A 22,953-nucleotide genomic window follows, 5' to 3' on the forward strand; every position below is an offset into this window, starting at 1 on the left:
TCTATAGTTTAAATGGAGGATGAGTGGGACCACAATAAGGGATCAAGGTTTTATTTTAAAACAAGAGGCCCATATGGGATTTATAGGTCTCCTGGGCATCATGCATAAATTTTCTAACCATTAAATTTGGTTTATGTTTAAAACCAGGGGCCATGACATTCACAATTTTAAAAGAGCCACCATTGCTCGTCATAACTATACAATAAGCATGCTTAGTTTGGTTACTTAATATCCAAAGGCATAGTTGGGGGATGCATTTCAACTAATCAGTAATATTCAGCAAAAATCAGTAGTGCTCCCATCCCACAGGAACCCCTGACTCTGGAGCGACTCATTTTACAAATTTTGGGAAAGACTCCCTCACTCATCATAAGGAGGAAGCTGCAAGAAAAACCATTGCTCATTTTAGATATATAGGTTAAATTAACCCAGGAAGCAGACAAGAAGATTTTTAAAGGATTCATGCATGTTCACTATATTACATAAAGAGTCTCGCCCTAACACCAGAACCCATGACCCTGGAGCCATGAAATTTAATTTTTTCAAAGGGGCACTCTTGTTCATCACAATTATGCCTGTAGTAATTCTGCTTAATACAAAGGATCAGAGAAGACTTTCAAAGTATTCGTGTATTTTCACCATATAATTAATAAAACCCTGCCCTAACTCTAGAACCTCTGACCCTGGAGTCATAAAATTCACAATTTCAGGAGAAGCACCTTTGTTCATCATAACTACGCATGTAGTAAGTTTGTTGAATACCCAGGAGCAGAGAAGGTTTTCAAAGAAGTAATGCGTACTCCTTTTTGGGCACCTGATCAAACCTCTGGAATTTTCGAGGTTGTGTTCAGAAGTTTGTATTCTTTATATCTTTTAAGATTTTTATTAAGGTCATTGTTTGCTATATTCACCTTTTATTACATTTTAATAGCAAAAACATACAAGTTAGTTTATAATCACTTCCTGTTATTGGAGGTATATATTTATTGTAGACAGTCAGATGAAACTATAGAAATGAAAACTATTTGATTTTTTTTTCAGGAATGAACTTGGAGAAAACCATTATTGGAATTATATCCATTTCAGGTATCGTTGTTTCGCGGCAATTGTATGATACCAATTTTAAAATATTTTGAATTATTAACTCACAAATATTTATATGTGTAAAAAATAAATTATCGATTTTAAACGCTTCTCAGATTTATATTTTCAAAAAAAGATTCATATCAAAATAAATACTTTACGAGCTCCTTGAGAAAATTCACCAGAAATTGTCCCGTCTGTCAATATCATAAAAATCCATCTGAAATTGTAAAAAAGAAAAAGAAAAAGAAATCGCATTAATTCGTTCTGAAAATTGTGGAAACAGACTTCCTGTTGAATGAATCTGGAGAAATGTCCGTCAATCATTTTAGTATTATATTAATATCCCCACCATTTATCCTGAGTTATGCTAGCTGGAAGAGCAATTCTTTAAGCGAAATTTTTTTTCACTGTGCTATTTAGAATGCTCTGATTTTCCTGGTTGTTTTTCTCTGGTTTCGCATAACTTAAAAAAAGGTCAGCAAAGAAGTATTTAAAAAATAAACGGTAACATTTTTGTTTAATTTTTTATTTGGATTAAATTGTATAAATCATTAGTGCCAGGCCACTTAAAAAATGTTTGATTGCCCTCCCATGACAGATTGTCTCACAATGACCCGACTCAAAATATTCTACATGTACGAAAGCAATTCTTTTATATTTCATTAAATTTTGAAAGTACGAATAAAATGTATAAAATGTATTATTCATCACGACTTTTTATTGCATTAAAGTTGTACAATTTATAAAATGGTAAAGATAGTAAAAGTTTACTTGGCAGATATTATTTTCACCGCAATCGGCGCAAGTTACTAGTATCACATAAGTAAGATTACAGTTAATGCAAGGCATTGATGTTTAAACTGTAAGTTCGCTTCCAGTTTCGAAGTGTTTAGATCCTTTTGTCAGGTACATGAATAAATATAAATCAATTTTTAAAAGTTGGCATGTTTCCCATATAATCAAAAACTTATTTCATGTTTGTTCTTGAAGTATGCATCATATTTCCCAAAGCCATAACCCTAAGGAAACTTAAATATAATGAATATTTATTTTGATAGCCATCAAGTGTATGATACTCAATCCATCTCCTTTTGCAAATATAAGATATGGTGGACAGTTGGTGCTGACATGTGAAGCTGATAATGAATGGGATTCCATTTCTTGGAGGAGAGCAAGTGATGTGTCATATACATTTGTTTTTCGTAAAGCCGACTGTGAAACAAAAGACAATGGCGAAGGAAAACGTGCAATTTGTAGCAAATCTCTTAATAAAACAACAATAATATTTTATGATACAACGCCAAAAAATAATGACACCTGGGAATGTCTTGCAGCCTATCCTGGAAATGGGTTTGAAAGTGAAAGAACAAAAGTTTTCATTAGTGGTAATTATTTTAAGCTCTCTTCAAAAACTCTACTCACAAGTTGTTTTGAAAATTATTGATATAAAGATTAACATTATTTTTTACATGTATATCCCCTAAAGAAACATTAGAACTCTTTTGTTGAAAACTGTCAAAGTTATCAGAAGTATAGAGTTCTTAATATTATTTTTAATCAATGACATTCATACTAAACCATATTTTCAATTGAATTCTTTATCTTTTCAGACCCATCTATAGATATATCAAATGAAACAGAAGTACTCTACGGAGAGGAAGCTGACATACTGTGTACCCTTGATCCTGGTTGGAGCAGGTGCACATGGAGATCTGTACAAAATGATGAAGAAATATTTTCAATAATATCATGTAGAAATATGACAGCCACAAATTACTCCCTTAATTGTGATATTAACAATGTAACTCTACATGTAGTCACTCCCATTCACCAGGAAGTATTCGAATGTGCAGGATATTACTTTATAGGTGAAGAAACGCATTCACCAAAAGGAAGAACCATGATATTTATATATGCAAGTAAGAAATGTCGAATAGCATTTAAATTGTCCTTGCTTCTTAATTCTTAATATATTCATAGAAATAATTGCATAAAGGTGATATAGCTCAGTTAGTACATATATGTAATCAATGAAACATCTTTTCTTCCTTAAAATTTTTTGTAAAATTTTATTGTATACTAGAATTTTTGTCATAAACTTATGAATGGAAACCGGGAGTGATGAATATGTCAATAAAATAATACTTTCAGTGCCTCCACGTGTTCACATTTTACCTTCAACTGATCCTACCGAGTTCTTCAGCTTCAAATTACTTTGTACTGCCATAGGTCATCCTATCCCAACTGTTGTTTGGAAATACGAAAATGTAGAATTAAGCCGTTCAGTGGGTGAAAACGCTATTGTTTTTACAAAGCTCAATAGAACAGACAGTGGAAACTACTCATGCGAAGGGATTTCCTCACATCTAGGAACTACGTTGAAAAATACTACACATTATATCCTCACAGTTCAGTGTAAGAATTAGCATCAATAACATACGAATTGTATTATGTCAAGAATAAATTAAACATCAACACGAGCTTAAAAAAGGGGGTAATATTTGTAAGTTAAAAGTGTATCTCATAAATGCTTATGATCAAGATCATATCTTAATATGAATAGGAAGACTGTGAAATATATATATATAATAATTATATTAATTTTGTGTTTGGAGAAAAGCATGGATGAAATTGAAAGACTCAGTAGAGCTGTCAGTGGTACTACTGTTTATACGCCCCGTTTGATATTTTTTCACAAATATAGAAACCAGTGGAGGGTTATAACTTTAGACAAACTTGAAAGAAATATAGCATTGAACGGTTTTTCGTGCCAATGCATTCATAGACATGGAACCTTGGGTTTTAAGGTCTTATCCGAAAGATTAGACTAGAATTTCTTTTACAGTGCCGAATGCTTGTCGAAGGAACTACATTGTAACCGTGCCGTAGATAAGCATTTGTTAGGTTTTTACTTTTAGTCTGAGTTTAGGTCTTCGCATATGATATTCACTTTCCATTGATAATATGTTTTAAGGACAATTTTAAAAGTTTGTTTTAATTGATTGTATAGTGTCCCTCTTACTTTTTTAGATCCACCAATTGCTCGGATCAACGACTTGGTTGTAAGTTGTGGTGATAATGTTTCAATAGGGTGCTTAGTCGATGAAGGCATACCAACGGATTATACTTTGCTCAAATGGGAACACAGATTCAATGGAACTTTTATTCAGAAACTCAACGTCAGCAACAGGCAATTCTTTATCAGTCACGTAAGACTTCATTCAATTCACCAATTCTCACACAACAATCCCACACACACACACACACACCCACACACCCACACACCCACCCACACACACCCACACACCCACACACACACGCACACGCACACACACACACACACACACACACACTTTTCCCTTCTGTCTCTCTCTCTCTCTCTCTCTCGTAATAAAAAATCTACAATGCATTTAATACAAGCTTTAATATCAGATGACTCTCAGCGATATAGGTGAATACGTCTGTGTTGTATCCAATGGAGTGATGGATATCAATAGAAATATGTTCATTGAGGGCAGTGGAAACCTTCAGGCTAGTAGCTGTATGTTATTTATTCTCAAAATTTATTAAGCGAAATATACCATGCTTTAATTAAATGTTTGAATGTATATTTTAATTAGTTATGTATATTTGATTTATAGTGTTAAAACGAGAATGTTGAGTAACATTGTTCCATTCGAATAAAACATATATGAAGTTACTCTTTTCTGTCTATACAGGCTCACCAACAATTATTAATATTGAAGAGAGTTTACTTCAGGGAATACTTACTTTGAAATTGAAAGTTATAAGCATTCCACCGGTAAAGGAAGTGCATCTTCTTCACAAAAGCAATAATGCAACGTTGAGCATAAAAAACAGAAACTACATATGAATTTGCAGATATCGAACACTACATTCATAATGTATCAGTAGCATATCCTGGGCAAATAATTAGCGTGGAAACAAAAGAAGTTCTCAATAAAAACGACACATACACCGTATTCCTCAGTAACCATGAAACGGCCGCTACAAACATAAGCATATATATTTCACTCAAAGGTAAGTGTTCGTCTGAACTGGCAAACCAAATTTACATTGACATAAACAAGGAGAAATGCATGATTTATTTTTGATAATTTTTCTTTTGTATCAGAGGAGTACCAAAACAAGACTTGGGAAAAGGCAGAGAATGAATCCGGTAGTGATGTTGTTATTATAATTATAAGCTCCATCTCTGTGGTTGTATTTTTCGTAATAATCGGCTGCATTATTTGGATGCGAAAACGGAAAAATTTAAAGCTAGGTACATTAATTTTTTTGTTTAATGTCTTTCAGATCAATACTATTTGATAGAATTTTTAGCGAGGATTTTGACATTATTAGCGAGGGTGCCGGGATCGCTAAAATTGAATATCGCTAAAATTAAATAACCTGTTTCTAAGGATAAATAACTAAATTTTCGTCTCAGTAAAGTTTCCACTTATACTGTATATGATAGCTATCTAAAGCTCTTTTTTTTTCAGAAATAAAGACTTAAATCAGTTTAAAACATTTAAGTATTTTTCTTGTTAGTAATCATTCTGAATCATCATTATCAAAAAAAAAACAAAAAAAAAAAACATAAGCATCTCTGTTTGCAATCGCAAAAGCAAGGAGACATTTGTCTGTCCGTCTGTCCCAAAAAACTTAAACTTGGTCTTAACTATTGACAGAGAAGAAATGGTTTCCTGTGACAAAATATTTCCAAATAAGCTATGATTTTTGACCCTTTGACCTCGATATTGAAGTTTGACCTATTTTTCAAAAAAATCTAACTTCTGAAAGAGAAATGACAGAGCTTTTGTGTTACACATGCATGTCACATGTGACAAGGCCTTTCTAAATATGCTTTTTATTTTTAAACCTTGAACATAAAGTTTTATCTTATTCTTAAAATGTTTTTTGTCATTATAACTTTTGATTAAGAAGAGATAGCTTTTTCATGTTTGACATGTGCATTACCTGTTACATGATGTGCCGAGCATGCTATGATTTTTACCATTTGACACTGTCTTTCATGTTTGACCTAACTAAAAACAAGCTTTGGTAATTACTTTTAAATAACATATGAAAGGGCGTTCATATTGGACACAATATGACATAAATAATGGCAATTTACCCACTAAGACACCGAAAGCGGGCGACCACAATTCTCTGCTTACAGTGCTAAGCCATTAAATACCATGTGAAAAATGGAATTTGTTTCAAATTACTGACCGTTTTTCACTATTGACTGAAAACTAGTAAGCATTGGATGAATTAAAAAGAAGTATCGAAAAAAAATTTATTTGAGATTTGCTAAACTTTCTTTTTCGCTGTCGGGGGGACATTCGTTTGCCTTTCATAACTAATACTACATACAAAGTTTTGAAACATTCCATAATATTTTAATTAAATAAATATGCCTTTACAGCCAAATAGTTTTTTAGGTCACCTGAGTAACTCAGGTGACCTATTGCTATCCGTTTTCGTCCGTCGTCGTGTGTAGTGCGCCGTGTGTTGTGTGTTAACATTTGAACATTTTCAGCTTCTTCTCTGAAACTACTGAACCAATTTCAACCAAATTGTGTATACAGCATCTATGGATGATGGGGAACGAAAATTTTGAATTTTATTGTCCCCTCCCCCCTGGGGCCTGAGGGGTGGGGCAAAAACCACTAAAATTAATGAAATCTTTAAAAAATCTTCTTCTTTTCTCCTGGACATCAAGCAGGCAAACTGTTAGCATGAATTTAATGTAATGAGCATTGAGTCCTCTACCAAAATTGTGAAATTCATATCCCCAGCGTCAGGGGTTCTAGTGCTAGGGCAGGGCTATATAGAATATATAGTGAAAATGCATAATTTCTTTGAAAATCTTCTTCTCTGCTTCTGGGTATTAAATAAACCAAGTAAGCACATAGTTATGATGAGCAAGAGTGCCTCTTCCAAAATTGTGAATTTTATGGCCCCAGGGTCAGGGGTTCTGGTGTTAGGGCAGGGCTCTATTGATTATATAGTGAGAAAATACATGAATTCTTTGAAAATCTTCTTCTTTGCTTTTGGGTATTAAATAAACCAACTAAGCACATAGTTATGATGAGCAAGAGTGCCTCTTCCTAAATTGTGAATTTTATGGCCCCAGGGTCAGGGGTTCTGGTGTTAGGGCAGGGCTCTATTGATTATGTAGTGAAAATACATTAATTCTTTGAAAATCTTTTCCTTTGTTCCTGGGTTTTATGCCAATGATCCAAGTATATATATTTATAATGAAGAAAGGTGCATCTAGCAAAATGGTTATTTTTTTATGCCCCCATAGTCTGAAAATAAATTAATGCTTTGAAATCTGCTCTTTCGTATTAATTAACCATTTTATGATAAAATTTGCAAAATTTTGAAATATGTAGCCCAAGGGACAGTGGTTCCTTTGGGGTGTGGTGCACAACTGGTTATAAAGTGGAAGTGCATTTTCTCTTTGTTACTCTGATCTACCTCTGGGTATTAAGTAAATAGAGAAAGCATGCTTAGTTTATAGTTATGATAAGCAATGGTGCCTCTTTCAAAACTGTGAATTGTGAATTTCATGATCTCTGGTTTAAAACACGAACCAAATTTAATTGTTTGCAAGTTGTTACGCAATACTCAGGTAACCTATAAGGCCCCTGGGCCTCTTGTTATAACTTCAGAGTTGAATAGTAACTATAATCTTCTCAAAGCAAGTGCGTTCAAGTAATACTTAGTATTATTTTTTTATATGAGAAAGGTTTTGTTTCTGATTTAATGTTTGTGAAAATCACCACTTTTTAAATAGCACAAACACTTATTTTAAAACCCAATATAATAATATTTCTAGGTAAATCAATCAGTAAGTCGACTAAACAAATATTGTTGGATAAAGAGGGATATGTCACACCAGGAAAGATTGATGAGAGAACATATACCAAACCAGGAGGGATTGATAACAAAGGTGATACATGTACTTAATCTGAACTTATATTTTTCTTATGTTATAAAGTAACATAAATTTTCCAACCTTTGTTTTGAAAAACCATTCTCTTTTAACAGGCGCAGAAGAAACTGTCATCGGAACAAACACAACACCAGGGTAAACATACGAATGATATTTACGGAATTTTTAAACTTTGAAATTTATTTCTTTTAGATAATGGTTATTATCCCAAAGGAATGTCTAATACAGGTAAACGCCGTTATCTCGACATCGACGGGACAATCAGCAAATGTCGAGATATCCGAGGTGTCGGGATATCAGAGTTTAGACTTGACGTCCTTAATTTTACTGGATAGTAAAACCAAAGACCTAAACTGAACAGACGTGTAACTACCTACGAGGGGTGATCAAAAAGTTCGCAAACAAATTGAATAACTTCCATACAAGAAGAAATATTTGGTTTTAATGTTGATTATATTTTAAAATAATCCTCCCCGATTTTAATGCACATCAACCACCGTTCTGCGCATGCGCGAATCACGTGATATTGGCGGTCACGTGACCCCCTCCGTAGCGTTCTGTCACAAAAGTTAAAAGATTTTTCCGAGTTTTATATTTCTTTCCATGTGAGTTAATTTTTATGACAAGAACAGTTAATTTGTCAGAAATGGTCATATCTCGGCAACAGAATCGGTGGATAATAACATCCTTTCCAAAAATAAGCATGTCGACCATTAAAACACAAATCTTCTGTCTCAGGAGAGACCTTTATTCAAAGTGGATAGAGAATGGGTGCATCCTTTTTATCATATCTAATATGTTTAAAATCTAAAGTAAACGATATCTTAGGTATTTTATACTTATATCACTGTTCAAATATTCAACTATTTTTCAAAGTGCTAATTGGAGGTCTTTGATAGTAAATTGCTTAATTAAAAATACATATCTTTTCAAACTTGCTTTCACTGGGCAAGATGACAAGTATCATTTTTAACAATCAGCCTTCCTTCACTAAAACGATTAATCCAATCATTAATTGAATTATAGGAACTCATTTATCTCAATAAACTGTGTACAAATTATTATATGATACTGTAGAGGGATTTCTAAGATATTACAATAAATTGTACAGTCAGTCGTTTGGGGAACGAGTTCGACTGAGACAACCATTTTTTGTCACAAGTGACCTAAATAGTGACGTCATTTTCACATTGTGACGTCACAAACAAGGAGAGAAACTTTATTCAGCATATGCTAGTTATAGACCTTGTGTATGGCTATGTGTGTACCGAATTTCATTCTAATCTGAATTGTGGTTTTGTAGATATAGAGATAGTTTGCGAACTTTTTGATCACCCCTCGTACATGTCTTCAGTATAGACTGTAGCTCGTTTGTTCCAGCTATCCCTCTATATTTATTAGAAAATCTAAGAAGTTATTCATAAATGTAATTTATGAAATGCTTTCTTTTTTATCGAAATCTTCTCATTTTGTAAAAATCAGTTTTCCATCCAGCATTCGATCCGCGTGCAACTAGCTCTGTCAGAACAGGATACGAAATGCGCTATGTAAACTCCAAACCAAAACGGTACAAATCGACTTCCGTGATACAGAAAAAAAAAATAATGCGCAATTTTTTTTTCTTAACTATTTCATTTCACTTCATTTTTATTTCAGAACCATTCATCATTACTTTTCATTTCATTTTCAAACCAAAATTTAATTGGAATTGCGCATTAAACAAACTTGATGTTACACATGCATTTATATAACTGCTGATGCAATAGTCGTATGTGTGCCTTTTGTAGATTTCATTTTTTCCTGTTGAATGTATTTTTACCATATTTTTAAAGTTAAATTGAATTCAATGTGTATATTGTTCATTGTTAATCTGTTACTTTTTTCACAAAATGTTCAAAAGTTTTGTTAAATTTCGACAAACACATTTCTACAGAAGTAGTCTGTAGTCAAAACATGGGTGTGAAAGGTGTGAATTTCTGACGACGTCGAGATACACGGATTGAGCTGTTGCAGAAAATATACATAACCCGCGTAAGGAGGTTATGTAATTTTTTTCTGCAATAGCTGTGACCGTTAATTCCAGTAATAACAAACAAAGAAAGACATTTTATTGTTTATATTTTATCTGTGAAAATAATCATTTAAAGTAGGATTAAAAAGATTAATTATTGTATTAATGATGCGTACAGATTTATTTAATTCGTTATAACGAATTTAATTTGTTATAACAGATTCATTGAATTTGTTATAACGAATTTAATTTGTTATAACAGATTCATTGAATTTGTTATAACGAATTTAATGTGTTATTACAGATTTATTGAATTCGTTGTAACGAATTTAATCTGTTATTACAGATTTGTTGAATTCGTTATAACGAATTTAATCTGTTATTACAGATTTGTTGAATTCGATAGAACCAAATTCTTTAATTGGTTATAACGAATTCAATAAATCTGTAATAACAGATTAAATTCGTTATAACGAATTCAATAAATCTGTGATAACAAATTAAATTCGTTATAACGAATTCAATGAATCTGTAATAACTAATTAAATTAGTTATAACGAATTCAATGAATCTGTAATAACTAATTAAATTCGTTATAACGATTTCAATGAATCTGTTATAACAAATTAAATTCGTTATAACGAATTCAATAAATCTGTTATAACAAATTCAATAAATCTGTTATAACAAATCAAATTCGTTATAACGAATTCTAAAAATCGTTATAACGAATTCAAAAATATTTTTTGATAGGTCCTAAATGGGCTTTCGTACGAACGTCTTTATACGTTTCATTGATGGAACAGCCACTGATCAAAAAATCTGCTCAGGTGACATGCCTAATGTAGTTCATGCAGTGATTAACGCAATGGGTTTTCTTAAGAAATAAAGGAGAAAATATTCAGTGGATGTAAATATAATGATTGTAAAGCGCTTTAAGTAGCATTTATGCTAGAAAGGCGCTATGTAAATGCAATCATTACTATTATTTCATTAATTATAGGTTAAGTAGAGCAGAAAATTGCCTCGATGTCGACATAAACCAGGTAAATTTTGCTCTTGGGACTGTGAATATACGTCGAGATAAGTGGGGTAGTCGACATTACCGAGGTCGACATATCAGAGTTTTTGCAAATCATTTATATAGTAAATAATGCCGGGACGGTGGACAGACGTCGACATATCCCAGGTTGTCAACATATCCGATGTCGAGATACCGAAGTTTACCTGTATGTATATTACATTTTAAATCAAGAGAAAGCCGCATCAGTGTTTTGAACGTCATATGCAACAATATGACGAATGCCAAGTGAAAAATGTTATTTCTGTATTCATAAAAAGCCTTCATTGTAAAAGATTTTTGTATTTCTAACAATCATAAAGTGCAATTAATAGAGAGAGCACTGGCCAAGAAAATTCCACAGAAAAGGGGGACAGTAGGAAGGATTACTTAACTGTGGTTCCTGCAGCACGTACAGACCCCACTGTTCAAATGCAAATAACTGGTCGTTCTGAGGTGAATGAACAATCAGATCATTACGACAAAATCAAAGAAGATGCTGAAAACAACGATGGTTGCACAACAATCGAAGGTAGGAAAAAAGGTGTATGTATGTATTTGATAAGAAAGCTTCCTTCTAGTGATCTGAATATGATTTACCTTTATCGGTATTTCTTACCAAAACAAAATTTCCACTTAAGCCCTTCTTACAAACATCCAGGAAACACACATTTTATCAACTTGAATCAACGTTTTTGTTGATCACGGTTGTGATCTGGACAAATTTGAACCCATAATTTATAAAGTTGCTTTAATACATTTTTAGCTCACCTGAGCCAAAGGCACAAGTGAGCTTTTCTGATCAAAATTTGTCCGTTGTCTGTCGTCGTTGTCGTTGTCCTTGTTGTCGTCGTAAACTTTTCATATTTTCATCTTCTTCTCAAGAACCACTGGGCCAATTTCAACCAAACTTGGCACAAAGTATCCTTAAGTAAGGGGAATTCAAGTTTGTTCAAATGAAGGGCCACGCCCTTTTCGAAGGGGAGATAATTATGAATAAGAGAAAAATTAATGGCATTTTAAAAAAAATCTTCTTCTCAAGAACCACTGGACCAGGAAAGATGAATCTAATGTGGAATCATCCTGAGGTAGTGAAGATTCAAGTTTGTTCAAATCATGATCCCCGGGGCTAGGGTGGGGCCGAAATGGCCGATCAAAGTTTTACATAGGAATATATAGGAAAAATCTTTAAAAGTCTTCTTCTCAAGAACCATTGAGACAGGAAAGGTGAAACTCATGTGAAATTATCCTCAGGTAGTGTTGATTCAAGTTTGTTCAAATCATGACCCCGGGGCCCGGGGCTAGGGTGGGGCCATAATGGACAATCAAAGTTTTGCATAGAAACATATAGGAAAATCTTTAAAAATTTTCTTCTCAAGAACCACCGGGCCAGGAAAGATGAAACTAATGTGAAATCATCCTCAGGTATTGTAGTTTCAAATTTGTTCAAATCATGACCCCCGGGGGTAGGTGGGGCCAAAATGGCCGATCAAAGTTTTACATAGGAATATATAGGAAAAATCTTTAAAAATCTTCTTCTCAAGAACCACCGGGCCAGGAAAAATGAAACTCATGTAGAATCATCCTGAGGTAGTGAAGATTCAAGTTTGTTCAAATTATGACCCTCAGGGATAAGGTGAGGCCGAAATGGCCGATCAAAGTTTTACATAGGAATATATAGGAAAAATCTTTAAAAATCTTCTTCTCAAGAACCATTGAGACAGGAAAGATGAAACTCATGTGAAATTACCCTCAGGTAGTGTAGATTCAAATTTGTACAAATCATGACCCCTGGGGGTAGGGTGGGGACGAAATGGTTGATCAAAGTTTTTCATAGGAATAATTAGGGAAATCTTTAAAAATCTTCATTTCAAGAACATCAAAGCCATGATTAGTGATATTTACGAGGGATGATCCAAAAGTAATTTCACAGTGTCCATATCTTTTATATTTGTCGTCATATTATCAAATACAATATACCAAAAGATGCACAAATATAAATCTAGTAAACATTGAAAATTTAATTTAATAATGTTCATTTAAATTTATTTTATAAATGTTTAAATCATAGAGCATAGGGGGTGTCGCCGCGTCACAATTGAACGTCACGTTTAAAGTGTATTTTATCTTAGAATGAAAAAGATAAACACATTAAAAAGATTCTAAAAAAGCACCTAACCTCCAATTTTTTTTAAAGACACAATTCTCGTGATTTTCTAGTTTTTAATTGAAAATTAAATGACGTCATTGGTATTTGTGATCATAAACATTGTTGTTTTACTCCGTTGAATTGAACAAAGGAATTGTCGAAATGGGGAAAACGCATGACGAGTTGAAATGCATTTTTGCTTCAAAATATGGGAATCATCACTAGGGACATTTTCGTTAATCAATCAGACTTACAGAATAAAGAGTGTAAATAAGAGACATCTTAAAAGATGGTTTCAGCAATTTTGGGCGGTAGATTGGTTATAGAATGACTAGCAAAGGACAAGAAGACCGAAAGATAGGAGATCGGACGGAAACGTTCAATGGTGTCTGACGTTGTCAAAAAAAGACAGACGTATAGAGCGACATGTGAATTTTTAAGTTTGTCTGATGCTACTGTAACCAAGCGGGAATGGAAAACGCAGGTTCAGTTTAATAAATTTATTTGGAAATGAAAAAGCAATGGCAGATCTACAAATACAAAAACATATATACAATATCATAATACACATAGACACTGAGACAAAATACTTTTATTTCCTATTCACTTCAAAAATAAGAAAATTTAAGTTTACTAAGCCCAAAAACGTCAATTTCATAGTTTAAAATACCTTTCTCTCAAAAATATGAAAAACACTTGAGCTTATAACTTGGACTTAATAAATAAAATGCAAAAATTTAATAGACTAAGAAAATTACCTTTCAAGTGGTGACAACGGGCAGCTGGTAATATGTAAGTTAAATTTCCCGCACTGACAGGGATGGGCCCATGCCTCAGTATATATAGCAGAAAAACCGGTTAAACAAGGGGTACAAATTTACTGGCCAATGAGATTTTGTGAGTAGAATTCATGAATGGAGACTACTATCAAATATGGCATATAGTAAATTATGGCTCACTAAGTTATTCAATAAAGATATAAAAAATTATTTTAAATAAATATGACTCCGCCACATACTCCCCAGCTTTAGATTTAGCGTCTCGATAAATGAAAAATATATATTCTATCAAAATACATTTTTCAATAATAGCCACATACTCTCCAGAAAAATATACATATGAACATCAAAAGTAACAAAAAGTTTTTGCATAAGTAATAGCGTTATTTAGGAAACACATCTCGTCACATCACGGCGGTTTAAGGTTTTCTGGCAGCCATCGTCTGACACGACACTAACGACATTTCCTGAAATATTCACAACACGATACACAGTAGAGTCCCATGAATCTTGGATTTTGTTTCTGCCGCGGATTTGACGATTTCGAACGTACACTTTGTCATCAGTATTCAATTCCGGGTCAAAGGCTTTTCTGTCGTTGGTCGACTTCCTGTTTTTGGCCATCAGAGACGTATGATCACTTGCTTTGTCGAACGCATACTTTAGTCGGTCCTGGTGAGATTTGATCCATTCGTCAGTCGTCATTTGATCATCATCGTCACTGTCCAAAGCTCCAAGTAGAAAATCGATGGGTATCTTGGGATGACGTCCAAACATAAGATAAAACGGACTGTATCCGGTTGTTGAATTCTGTGTTGCGTTGTAGGAAAATAGTAATTCGGGCAGATGTTTTGGCCAATGTCGCTTTCGGTCAGGTGTAAGACTCTTCAATAAGTTGTGTAGGGTTCTATTAAATCTTTCGCACTGGGCGTTTCCTTCTGGGTGGTAAGGTGTGGTTCGAGATCGTGTAATTCCATACATCCTACACAGTTGAGTAATGGTATTTGCTTCAAAATTTCGGCCTTGATCCGAATGAATACGATCGGGAACACCATACTTGAAAAACCATTCGTTTAAAAGAACATTCGCAACGGTATCTGCTTTCTGGTCCTTTGTTGGAACAGCTTGCGTAAATTTTGTAAAGACATCAGTCATCACAAGAACGTTTTCTTTTCCATGCGCTGGTTCCAAAACAGTAAAATCGATTGCTAGAATTTGCAGAGGTCTAGATGCGATGAGATGGCTCATTGTAGTGCGTATAGCTGGTTGAGGCATCTTGGAAATTACACAACGTTCACAACGCTTACAATAATCCTTCACAGAATTGAATATTCCAGGCCAACAACATCTTGAACGAACAGCAGAAAATGTGCGCTCTATCCCTTGATGGCCCAAGTTGTCATGACAACTGAATAACACATTTTCACGTAATGATCTTGGAAGAATAAGTTGTTTTAAATCTCCTAATGTAGGATCTGTTACCACTCTGTAAAGAATTCCTTTCACAACTACAATTTTATCCCACTGTCTTACTAATGTAATCACAGATCTTGGTAATTTTCTGATTTCTGTTTTCGTTGGTTTAGATCCTTTATTGAAAATCTTCAGAAATGTTGCCAAGTTTGAATCAGCTGACTGAAGAGACTGTATTTCTGGTTTCAGAGATGGAAAAGTGTCGTAAACTTCATTCACAATTACACTTGAGGTACTTTGTTTCTGTAGATCCGAGGGTAGTTTCGTAGAATCGGAGAACTTCTCTAGTAGAATCTTTAAATCACTTTGCCGCGATGAATCATCAGGATCACTGATACGTGAAAGAGCATCTGCGTTTTCGTTATGGCGGCCTGGTCGGAATTTCACATCAAAGTTAAACATAGCCAACTTTGAAATCCAGCGTTGTTCAATTGCACTGAGTTTTGATGTGTTAAGATGACACAACGGGTTGTTATCAGTGAACACTGTGAATTTTGATCCCAATAAGTAATCTTTGAATTTTTCTGTTATTGCCCAGGTTAATGATAGTAATTCCAGTTTTCGAGAACTATAATTTTGCATGTTCCTTTCACTTGGTCTCAAGGATCTGCTAGCATAGGCGATGACATGTTGTTTTCCGTCTTTGATTTGCGATAGAATGGCTCCTAATCCTAACATACTAGCGTCTGTTTCAAGAATAAACGGCTTTTGGAAATCTGCATAAGCTAAGATAGGAGAACTCACAAGAAGCTTTTTCAATGCTGTAAACGCATCGTCACACTGAGAATTCCATTTATTTCCAAACGGTTTCCTTGGATAAGGTGTAAACTGCTGGGACAACTTGTGTAATGGCGATGCTATATTACTAAATCCTTTCACAAAACGTCTATAGTACCCCGCTAATCCAAGAAATGACTTAAGTTTTTTCACAGTTGTCGGTTTTTCAAAATTTTGTACAGCACTTATTTTTTCTGGGTCAGTTTTGATTCCCTCGGAGGATATGACATGTCCGAGATAACGAACTTCACTTTGAAAAAAATTGCACTTTGACATTTTCAACTTTAATCCATGTTTCCGGATGATTCTAAACACTGTCTCTAATCGCTTCAAATGTTCTGGAATGTCTTCTGAATAAACGATAATCTCATCCACAAACACAAGTAAAATGCTAAATATCTCCTCCCTGAAGCAGTGTTGCATTAACCTCTGAAACGTCGCAGGGGCGTTGCACAAACCAAACGGCATACGAAGATATTCATACAGACCCATTGGCGTTGTGAATGCCGTTTTTTCGATATCATCTTCATGGACAGCTACTTGGTTATAGCCACAGGTAAGATCCATTGTCGAGAAAAATTTTGCACCGCATAGAGCATCAAATGATTCTTCTACTCTGGGTAGTGGATAGGCATCTTTGTGAGTTTTGCTGTTAAGTTTACGGTAGTCCACACATAAGCGGAGCGAATTATCTTTCTTTCTGACTAACACAATCGGTGATGCGTATGGACTAGTACTCTCCCTTATAATATTGTTGTTCAACAATTTACGAATATGTGATTTCACTTCCTCATATTGTGATGGGGGTATTCGTCTGTAAGGTTGCACTATAGGCTGATCGTCTGTTGTCCGAATAGTATGTTTTATGGCTGTAGTATATCCTATGTCGTCATCATTTTGAGAGAATACATCTTGATTTCGGTAGAAAAGAGTGCGAATTACTTTCATCTGTGCAGGATCTAAATTCAACTTTTCTATTTCCGGTGGAATTTTGAAATCACTTGTCACTTCCTCTGAATTTGTGGTTTCACTGCACATAAATTCTTGTTGAACAAAAATCTCTTCAGTATTTCCTTTTCTAGTGAATTCGATGTTAGATGAATTTTCAAGTACATCGCCATTGACAAGGACGGCAACTCTTGTTCTGGGTGCTAACCACACATCGTCAGTACCAATATTTGCGATACGAAAGCACAGAAATCCACGGTTCACTTTACTAAGAGTCCGGACAACGATAATGTTTGATGACAAATGCTGAGTAGATGTTAACGGTTCTACCATGGCCTCATACAGTCTTGGCATCTTTGGTGCTGTACCATTGATAACAGTAACAGATTTTCCCGGAATGCGTACTGGAGACTTTGCACAGACTTTAACATATCCTATGACATCACGTTTAAGATTTCTGTCACATGCTTTGAATTAAATTGTTCTTTTAATTTGTAATTTGCTGAAATTTCTTCAACTTTTTCTGTGTACTCTGCTCCGTGTTGCGTTTCTAATAGACTCTTACACAGTGAAATCGTGTTCATTCCCAGAATGGCCGGAATGTTTTCCTTACGCTGACGTGTTTCTAAATCAACGGAATTTTTCACAACTAACACACCCACTTGCTGTAACTGTTGACCCATGACCTCAATGTTGACCTCGATGTATCCAATAAACGGTATGGAAAGTCCGTTAGATGCTTTCAAAGAAAACACAATGTCTGTATTTAATTTCGTTGCTGACTTCAGATGTTTCTTATAAAATGATTCTGTCACTGTAGAAACTGATGATCCAGTATCAACTAAACAATTAACACTAACACCATTCATTGTCACAAATACTGAAGGACATTTACCAACTAAACGTGTGTTCATTTTCCATGAGTCCGTTTCACTCCCCTCTATAACGGGACTCGGCATTACGAAGGGCTTTTGTTTTCCTGTTCAGAATTTGTAGAATCCAGTTTTGTTGGGCATTCATTAGCTTTGTGTCCCTGCTTTTTGCATCGGTAACATGTAAGCATGGTAAGTGGTCGATCATAATAATACCAGTTGTTGTCGTAGTATTTTTGTTTGGAATTGACAGCTTTTGTTAAATTTTCTATCTGACACGATTGTTTCTTCAATGCGTCGGTAAGTTCTTTGATTTTCTTTTCACTTTCACTTTCCGTTTGCTTCGTTATTTTTTCTGTCGATACTTCCGTTTTCTTTTCACTCTCGGACTCCCGGTTTTGTTCAATTGATTTCTTCTCCAGTGATTCTTGAAACGAGACTTCGCCATGTCCATCTTCTTCTGACCAGAGTATAGCCTCTTCTCTAAGTTCCCTAAACGTGATATCCGGTTGCGTGCGCAGAATACGTTTTAGATGTTTCCGTAGATACTGGTCTCTGACATTTTCTGAAAAATGTTCACACAATGTTCTATCTTGGTTTCCGAAAACTGACGAGTCTTTCCGAGTAATTCTTCTAATGATATCCATCAGACCGTAAGAATATTGACGCAGTGTTTCAGTTTCATTCTGTTTTCTGTCAAGAAATTTCTTCTGTAATTTAATAGCACTGTCTCTATCACCGAATACATCCCGCAAAATTTTAACCATATGTAGAGGATCTTTTCGTACATCACCTGACAAATACTTGATTTCGTCTCGCGCATTTCCAGATAGATTTTGGTAAATTAGATCCGCCCCTTCTTCTTTTGTCATACCACGTGCTGCATATTGAACATTTTCTATCCAGTCCTCTATATCCATGTTATTGCCGGTGAATTTCGGAACAGTGCGATCTCGCTGCACATATACAGTTTTTGGTTCTTTTGGTTCGTAATTTGTTTTCCAGCCCATTTCATTAAGTTGATTCTGCAGACCTTTGATTTCTTTCTGTAACGACTTTACAGTTGGATGACTCGCCATTGTAACAGCCGAGAATGGTATTCACTATCAGTACGGGTAGTTTACGCTCGAGTAAACGTTCCTTTCCCACGATGTTTCATTGATGTAATGGAATTTGAAGTTCTACTCACGTTGTTGGAATTTTACATGTAATTCTCCGTTGTCACCACTAGCCATTGCTTTAGTTCCCGGCGACGCCAAATGTAACCAAGCGGGAATGGAAAACGCAGGTTCAGTTTAATAAATTTATTTGGAAATGAAAAAGCAATGGCAGATCTACAAATACAAAAACATATATACAATATCATAATACACATAGACACTGAGACAAAATACTTTTATTTCCTATTCACTTCAAAAATAAGAAAATTTAAGTTTACTAAGCCCAAAAACGTCAATTTCATAGTTTAAAATACCTTTCTCTCAAAAATATGAAAAACACTTGAGCTTATAACTTGGACTTAATAAATAAAATGCAAAAATTTAATAGACTAAGAAAATTACCTTTCAAGTGGTGACAACGGGCAGCTGGTAATATGTAAGTTAAATTTCCCGCACTGACAGGGATGGGCCCATGCCTCAGTATATATAGCAGAAAAACCGGTTAAACAAGGGGTACAAATTTACTGGCCAATGAGATTTTGTGAGTAGAATTCATGAATGGAGACTACTATCAAATATGGCATATAGTAAATTATGGCTCACTAAGTTATTCAATAAAGATAAAAAAAATTATTTTAAATAAATATGACTCCGCCACACTACTGTTAAAAAAATTTTGACAGAGGGCTTAATAATGAAAAAAGTGAGTATATAATGGTACCAAGAATTCTTAAAGAAAGTGTAATTGGTAAAAGTGTTCGCGAATAACAAATATCTTTTAATGAAAAGAAGGGGAAACGCTTAAATGTATGACGGTGTGTATCTGTCATATGACGTAACATTTAGGTGCGGCGACTACCATAACCCTGCACTGTTTAAAATTCAATATTTTGAAAAGTATACATCATATTCCTTTGATTTTTTCAGGTCTGATTTGAAATAGATAAAGCTTTCATCATGTGTAATTTTGTTGCTTTACGTCAATTTATAGCGATTTTATCAAAGTTGTGACATTACTTTTGGATCAACCCTCGTATATGGAATCATCCTCAGGTAGTGAAGATTCTAGTTTGTTCAAATCATGACCCCCTGGGGGGAGGGGGTTTAAATTTAAGCCCCCCCTCCAACCTCAGTAAACTTTCAGTTCTGATCTAATATGTGCCTTTTCCTAGCCGGTGTGCTCAGGTGAGCACTGTGGCCCCCGGGCCTCTTGTTGATAAATTAGTTTAGCCCCAGTCACACCAAAGGGAGAAAATTTTCATGCATGCTTATTAATTACCATCGCTGATGTAGGCAAATTAATTTTGTGCAAAAATGAAAATAATTATATGCATAAGATATATTCATTTGTGTAATTTGCAATCAGTTGTTATTTTCGTAAAATCAAGATATTAAATGTTGAAATATTCAAAATAAATATATATGTTTAACATTATTTTAAAAAAAAATCATGTAAGATAAAAGTTTCACTTGTTTAATTGCAGAAAGTATTGCCCATGAGTACACGGGTTTAAGGTAATTTTAAGTGCGTTTTTTTCTGCTGGTGAACAAATAACAAGAGCTAATGATAAACATTCGAAGCTTCTAAGACAAGCTCTGATAAAATACTACATTTTGCAAAAATGAAATTTAAACATACAATCGGAACTGAAAACTCTTATACTATATCCACATTTTATTGTCAGCTATCAGTACATGTAAGAGTTAAATGCACTGGAACTTTCCAAACTTTTTATACATATACTGTAATTCCATGTGTCAGTTTTCTCATCTTCGTTTATTAATTATTTTATTGATAAATTTATTGAATTTTATGGATTATGAAGAAGCTGTTGCAAACGTTGATGTGCATCTATTTTCAAAGTTGTTCCTTTTCTAACAGACATCAGACGTCGGCGCCAAATCCATTGACGAGTCCCATTGCAGGTTCTTTATTTCTAAAATCTTTTTGAATGATTTTCTTTGTTTGATTTTTTTTTAAATATTGTATACTCAAATGTCACCGTATTAAAATAGGAGAGATCAATTTATATCAATTCATTATTATCACGATTCGAATTAAAAAAAACAGGACAGTGAAGTTAATTGGTGAATACATTTAAGTTATAACAAAGATGAATAATTTTAGTGTTATCAGATATTTGCCTAAATATTCTTATAAGAATGTTCTTGAAAATATCTATTTTAAGCACGCATGCTAAGTTAATCACTTTTTTCTCCATTATAGACCAATCAAACAATGCCAACATTTCAGGATTTCCCGCATTAATGTAAATACATGCACTTTTTTTACGAGTATAAGTTTTTTTAAGTAAGTAATGTATTTGTTATATCTTACAAACTAATAGATTACTCATTATTGTTTTTTTTTTCAAAAGTGTTATATAATCAATTTGATTTTAGATGTAATCCTACTAAGTTCTTTGTAGAGATTCTATTGGATTCAAACCAGATTCACCGAAGAATGTGAAGAATGAAGAGGCCATTTCCTCAAGTTAGTATTTATTTATCTTTTACTGTTAATATTTCATATACAATGAATACAATAAATCTGCCTTTTTCCCCGAGAAACTATTATTTCCCACATTTGATGACTACACCATGACAAATCAGAGCTTCTCCCTGGAACTACCCCTTTATAAATTAATAATAATTCAGATAATATATTAATATTAAAATTTTTCCTAAATCAAATGACTATTTTATATTTTATTGCAGAAAATACAGATGTAGGCATGTATGTGGGATCCGATTATCTGGGGTAAAGTACAATTAATAGTTACTTACCTTGTCATTGGTAGTTTGCAAAATTGCTTTGGGAACATTTTGATTGTTCACACAAGTACTCTGAAGTTAAAATTAAAATGCTGCTAGAGTTTCTGATTGACAATGTCGATGTGTATTTTTGAGACTAGGCCTTTCAACAATTGTTGAAATTCCCATGGATACCAACTTTTTTGCATTCATATGAAGCAAAATTTGAGCGATATATGGTAAGTGTCTAAATTGGCCCCTTAAAATGAATGTCGTAATTTTACTATATATATAGCTTTAATTTTTACAGCTATAAATGCGACCTTTATTGGTCATTTTCATTTTCATCAAAATGCCGTTATTTTAGAAATATGACATCATAAAAATCACGTTTTCCCGCCATTTTAGCATATTTTGTATAAAACTGCTTATTTTGAAGCAGTTTTTCTTCCAGAAAATATAGCCTAGATCAAGCTTTATATTTTTACCAAAGATGTATCTATCCAATACTGATTAGTGACAGAAAAATTATGTATGTTCTACACTGCGCTCTATGTTTCCCATAAGAAAAAAACACCAAGAAAAGGGCATATTTTTGGCTTTTTTGTTAGATAGCAAAAATAGTATTACTTCTCATGTAATTTACAGCTAGAGAGTGCATATAAATGTGAGAAATATATTCGATATATTTCTAATATAACCTCTTCTTCAAAATAAATATCAATTAAACATATCATAATGTCATTCTAAAATGTTGATTTTAAGGGGGCCAAAATGGGCTCCTATCATATATACTCCTTTGTTCAAAATATTTTACATGAAAGGAAGAAAACATTCAGCTTGACGAGAAGATATATCAATTAACGACGCATTTTCAATTAACAATAGTTAATTTATTTTTATGTCGACACGAT

General features: G+C 33.9%; 2 protein-coding genes across 2 annotated transcripts; both read left to right on the forward strand.

Annotated features, from left to right (window-relative positions):
* Positions 1-792: 792 nt before the first annotated feature.
* Positions 793-4,792, forward strand: LOC134236484 (opioid-binding protein/cell adhesion molecule-like). Its single transcript, XM_062718668.1, has 7 exons — positions 793-853; positions 1,042-1,086; positions 2,145-2,471; positions 2,697-3,005; positions 3,238-3,501; positions 4,117-4,295; positions 4,519-4,792. Exons 1-7 carry the CDS (start codon positions 793-795, stop codon positions 4,654-4,656), a joined length of 1,323 nt encoding a protein of 440 aa, XP_062574652.1. The 3' UTR covers positions 4,657-4,792.
* A 170-nt stretch (positions 4,793-4,962) lies between these two features.
* On the forward strand, positions 4,963-22,050 carry LOC134236485 (uncharacterized). Its single transcript, XM_062718669.1, has 9 exons — positions 4,963-5,127; positions 5,222-5,371; positions 8,152-8,191; positions 11,463-11,659; positions 20,770-20,800; positions 21,168-21,211; positions 21,513-21,555; positions 21,715-21,779; positions 22,004-22,050. The coding sequence occupies exons 2-9, from the start codon at positions 5,344-5,346 to the stop codon at positions 22,048-22,050; spliced, it is 495 nt and encodes a 164-aa protein (XP_062574653.1). The 5' UTR covers positions 4,963-5,127; positions 5,222-5,343.
* Positions 22,051-22,953: the final 903 nt, after the last annotated feature.

The sequence above is a fragment of the Saccostrea cucullata genome, unplaced genomic scaffold (genome assembly GCF_032062105.1).
Source record: "Saccostrea cucullata isolate Sc308-1 unplaced genomic scaffold, CSIRO_AGI_Scuc_v1 ctg424, whole genome shotgun sequence".
NCBI classification, from domain to species: Eukaryota; Metazoa; Mollusca; class Bivalvia; order Ostreida; family Ostreidae; genus Saccostrea; species Saccostrea cuccullata.

Bases quoted from the DNA above. Each gene is read 5' to 3' on its own strand.
- LOC134236484 (XM_062718668.1), top strand. From the start codon at position 793: ATGCGTACTCCTTTTTGGGCACCTGATCAAACCTCTGGAATTTTCGAG. The intron at 3,006-3,237 runs GTAAGAAATGTC...TAATACTTTCAG, and splicing joins CATGATATTTATATATGCAA to TGCCTCCACGTGTTCACATT. The intron at 3,502-4,116 runs GTAAGAATTAGC...TTACTTTTTTAG, and splicing joins TTATATCCTCACAGTTCAGT to ATCCACCAATTGCTCGGATC.
- LOC134236485 (XM_062718669.1), top strand. From the start codon at position 5,344: ATGCGAAAACGGAAAAATTTAAAGCTAG. The intron at 11,660-20,769 runs GTAGGAAAAAAG...GTTTAATTGCAG, and splicing joins TGGTTGCACAACAATCGAAG to AAAGTATTGCCCATGAGTAC. The intron at 21,780-22,003 runs GTTAGTATTTAT...ATTTTATTGCAG, and splicing joins TGAAGAGGCCATTTCCTCAA to AAAATACAGATGTAGGCATG.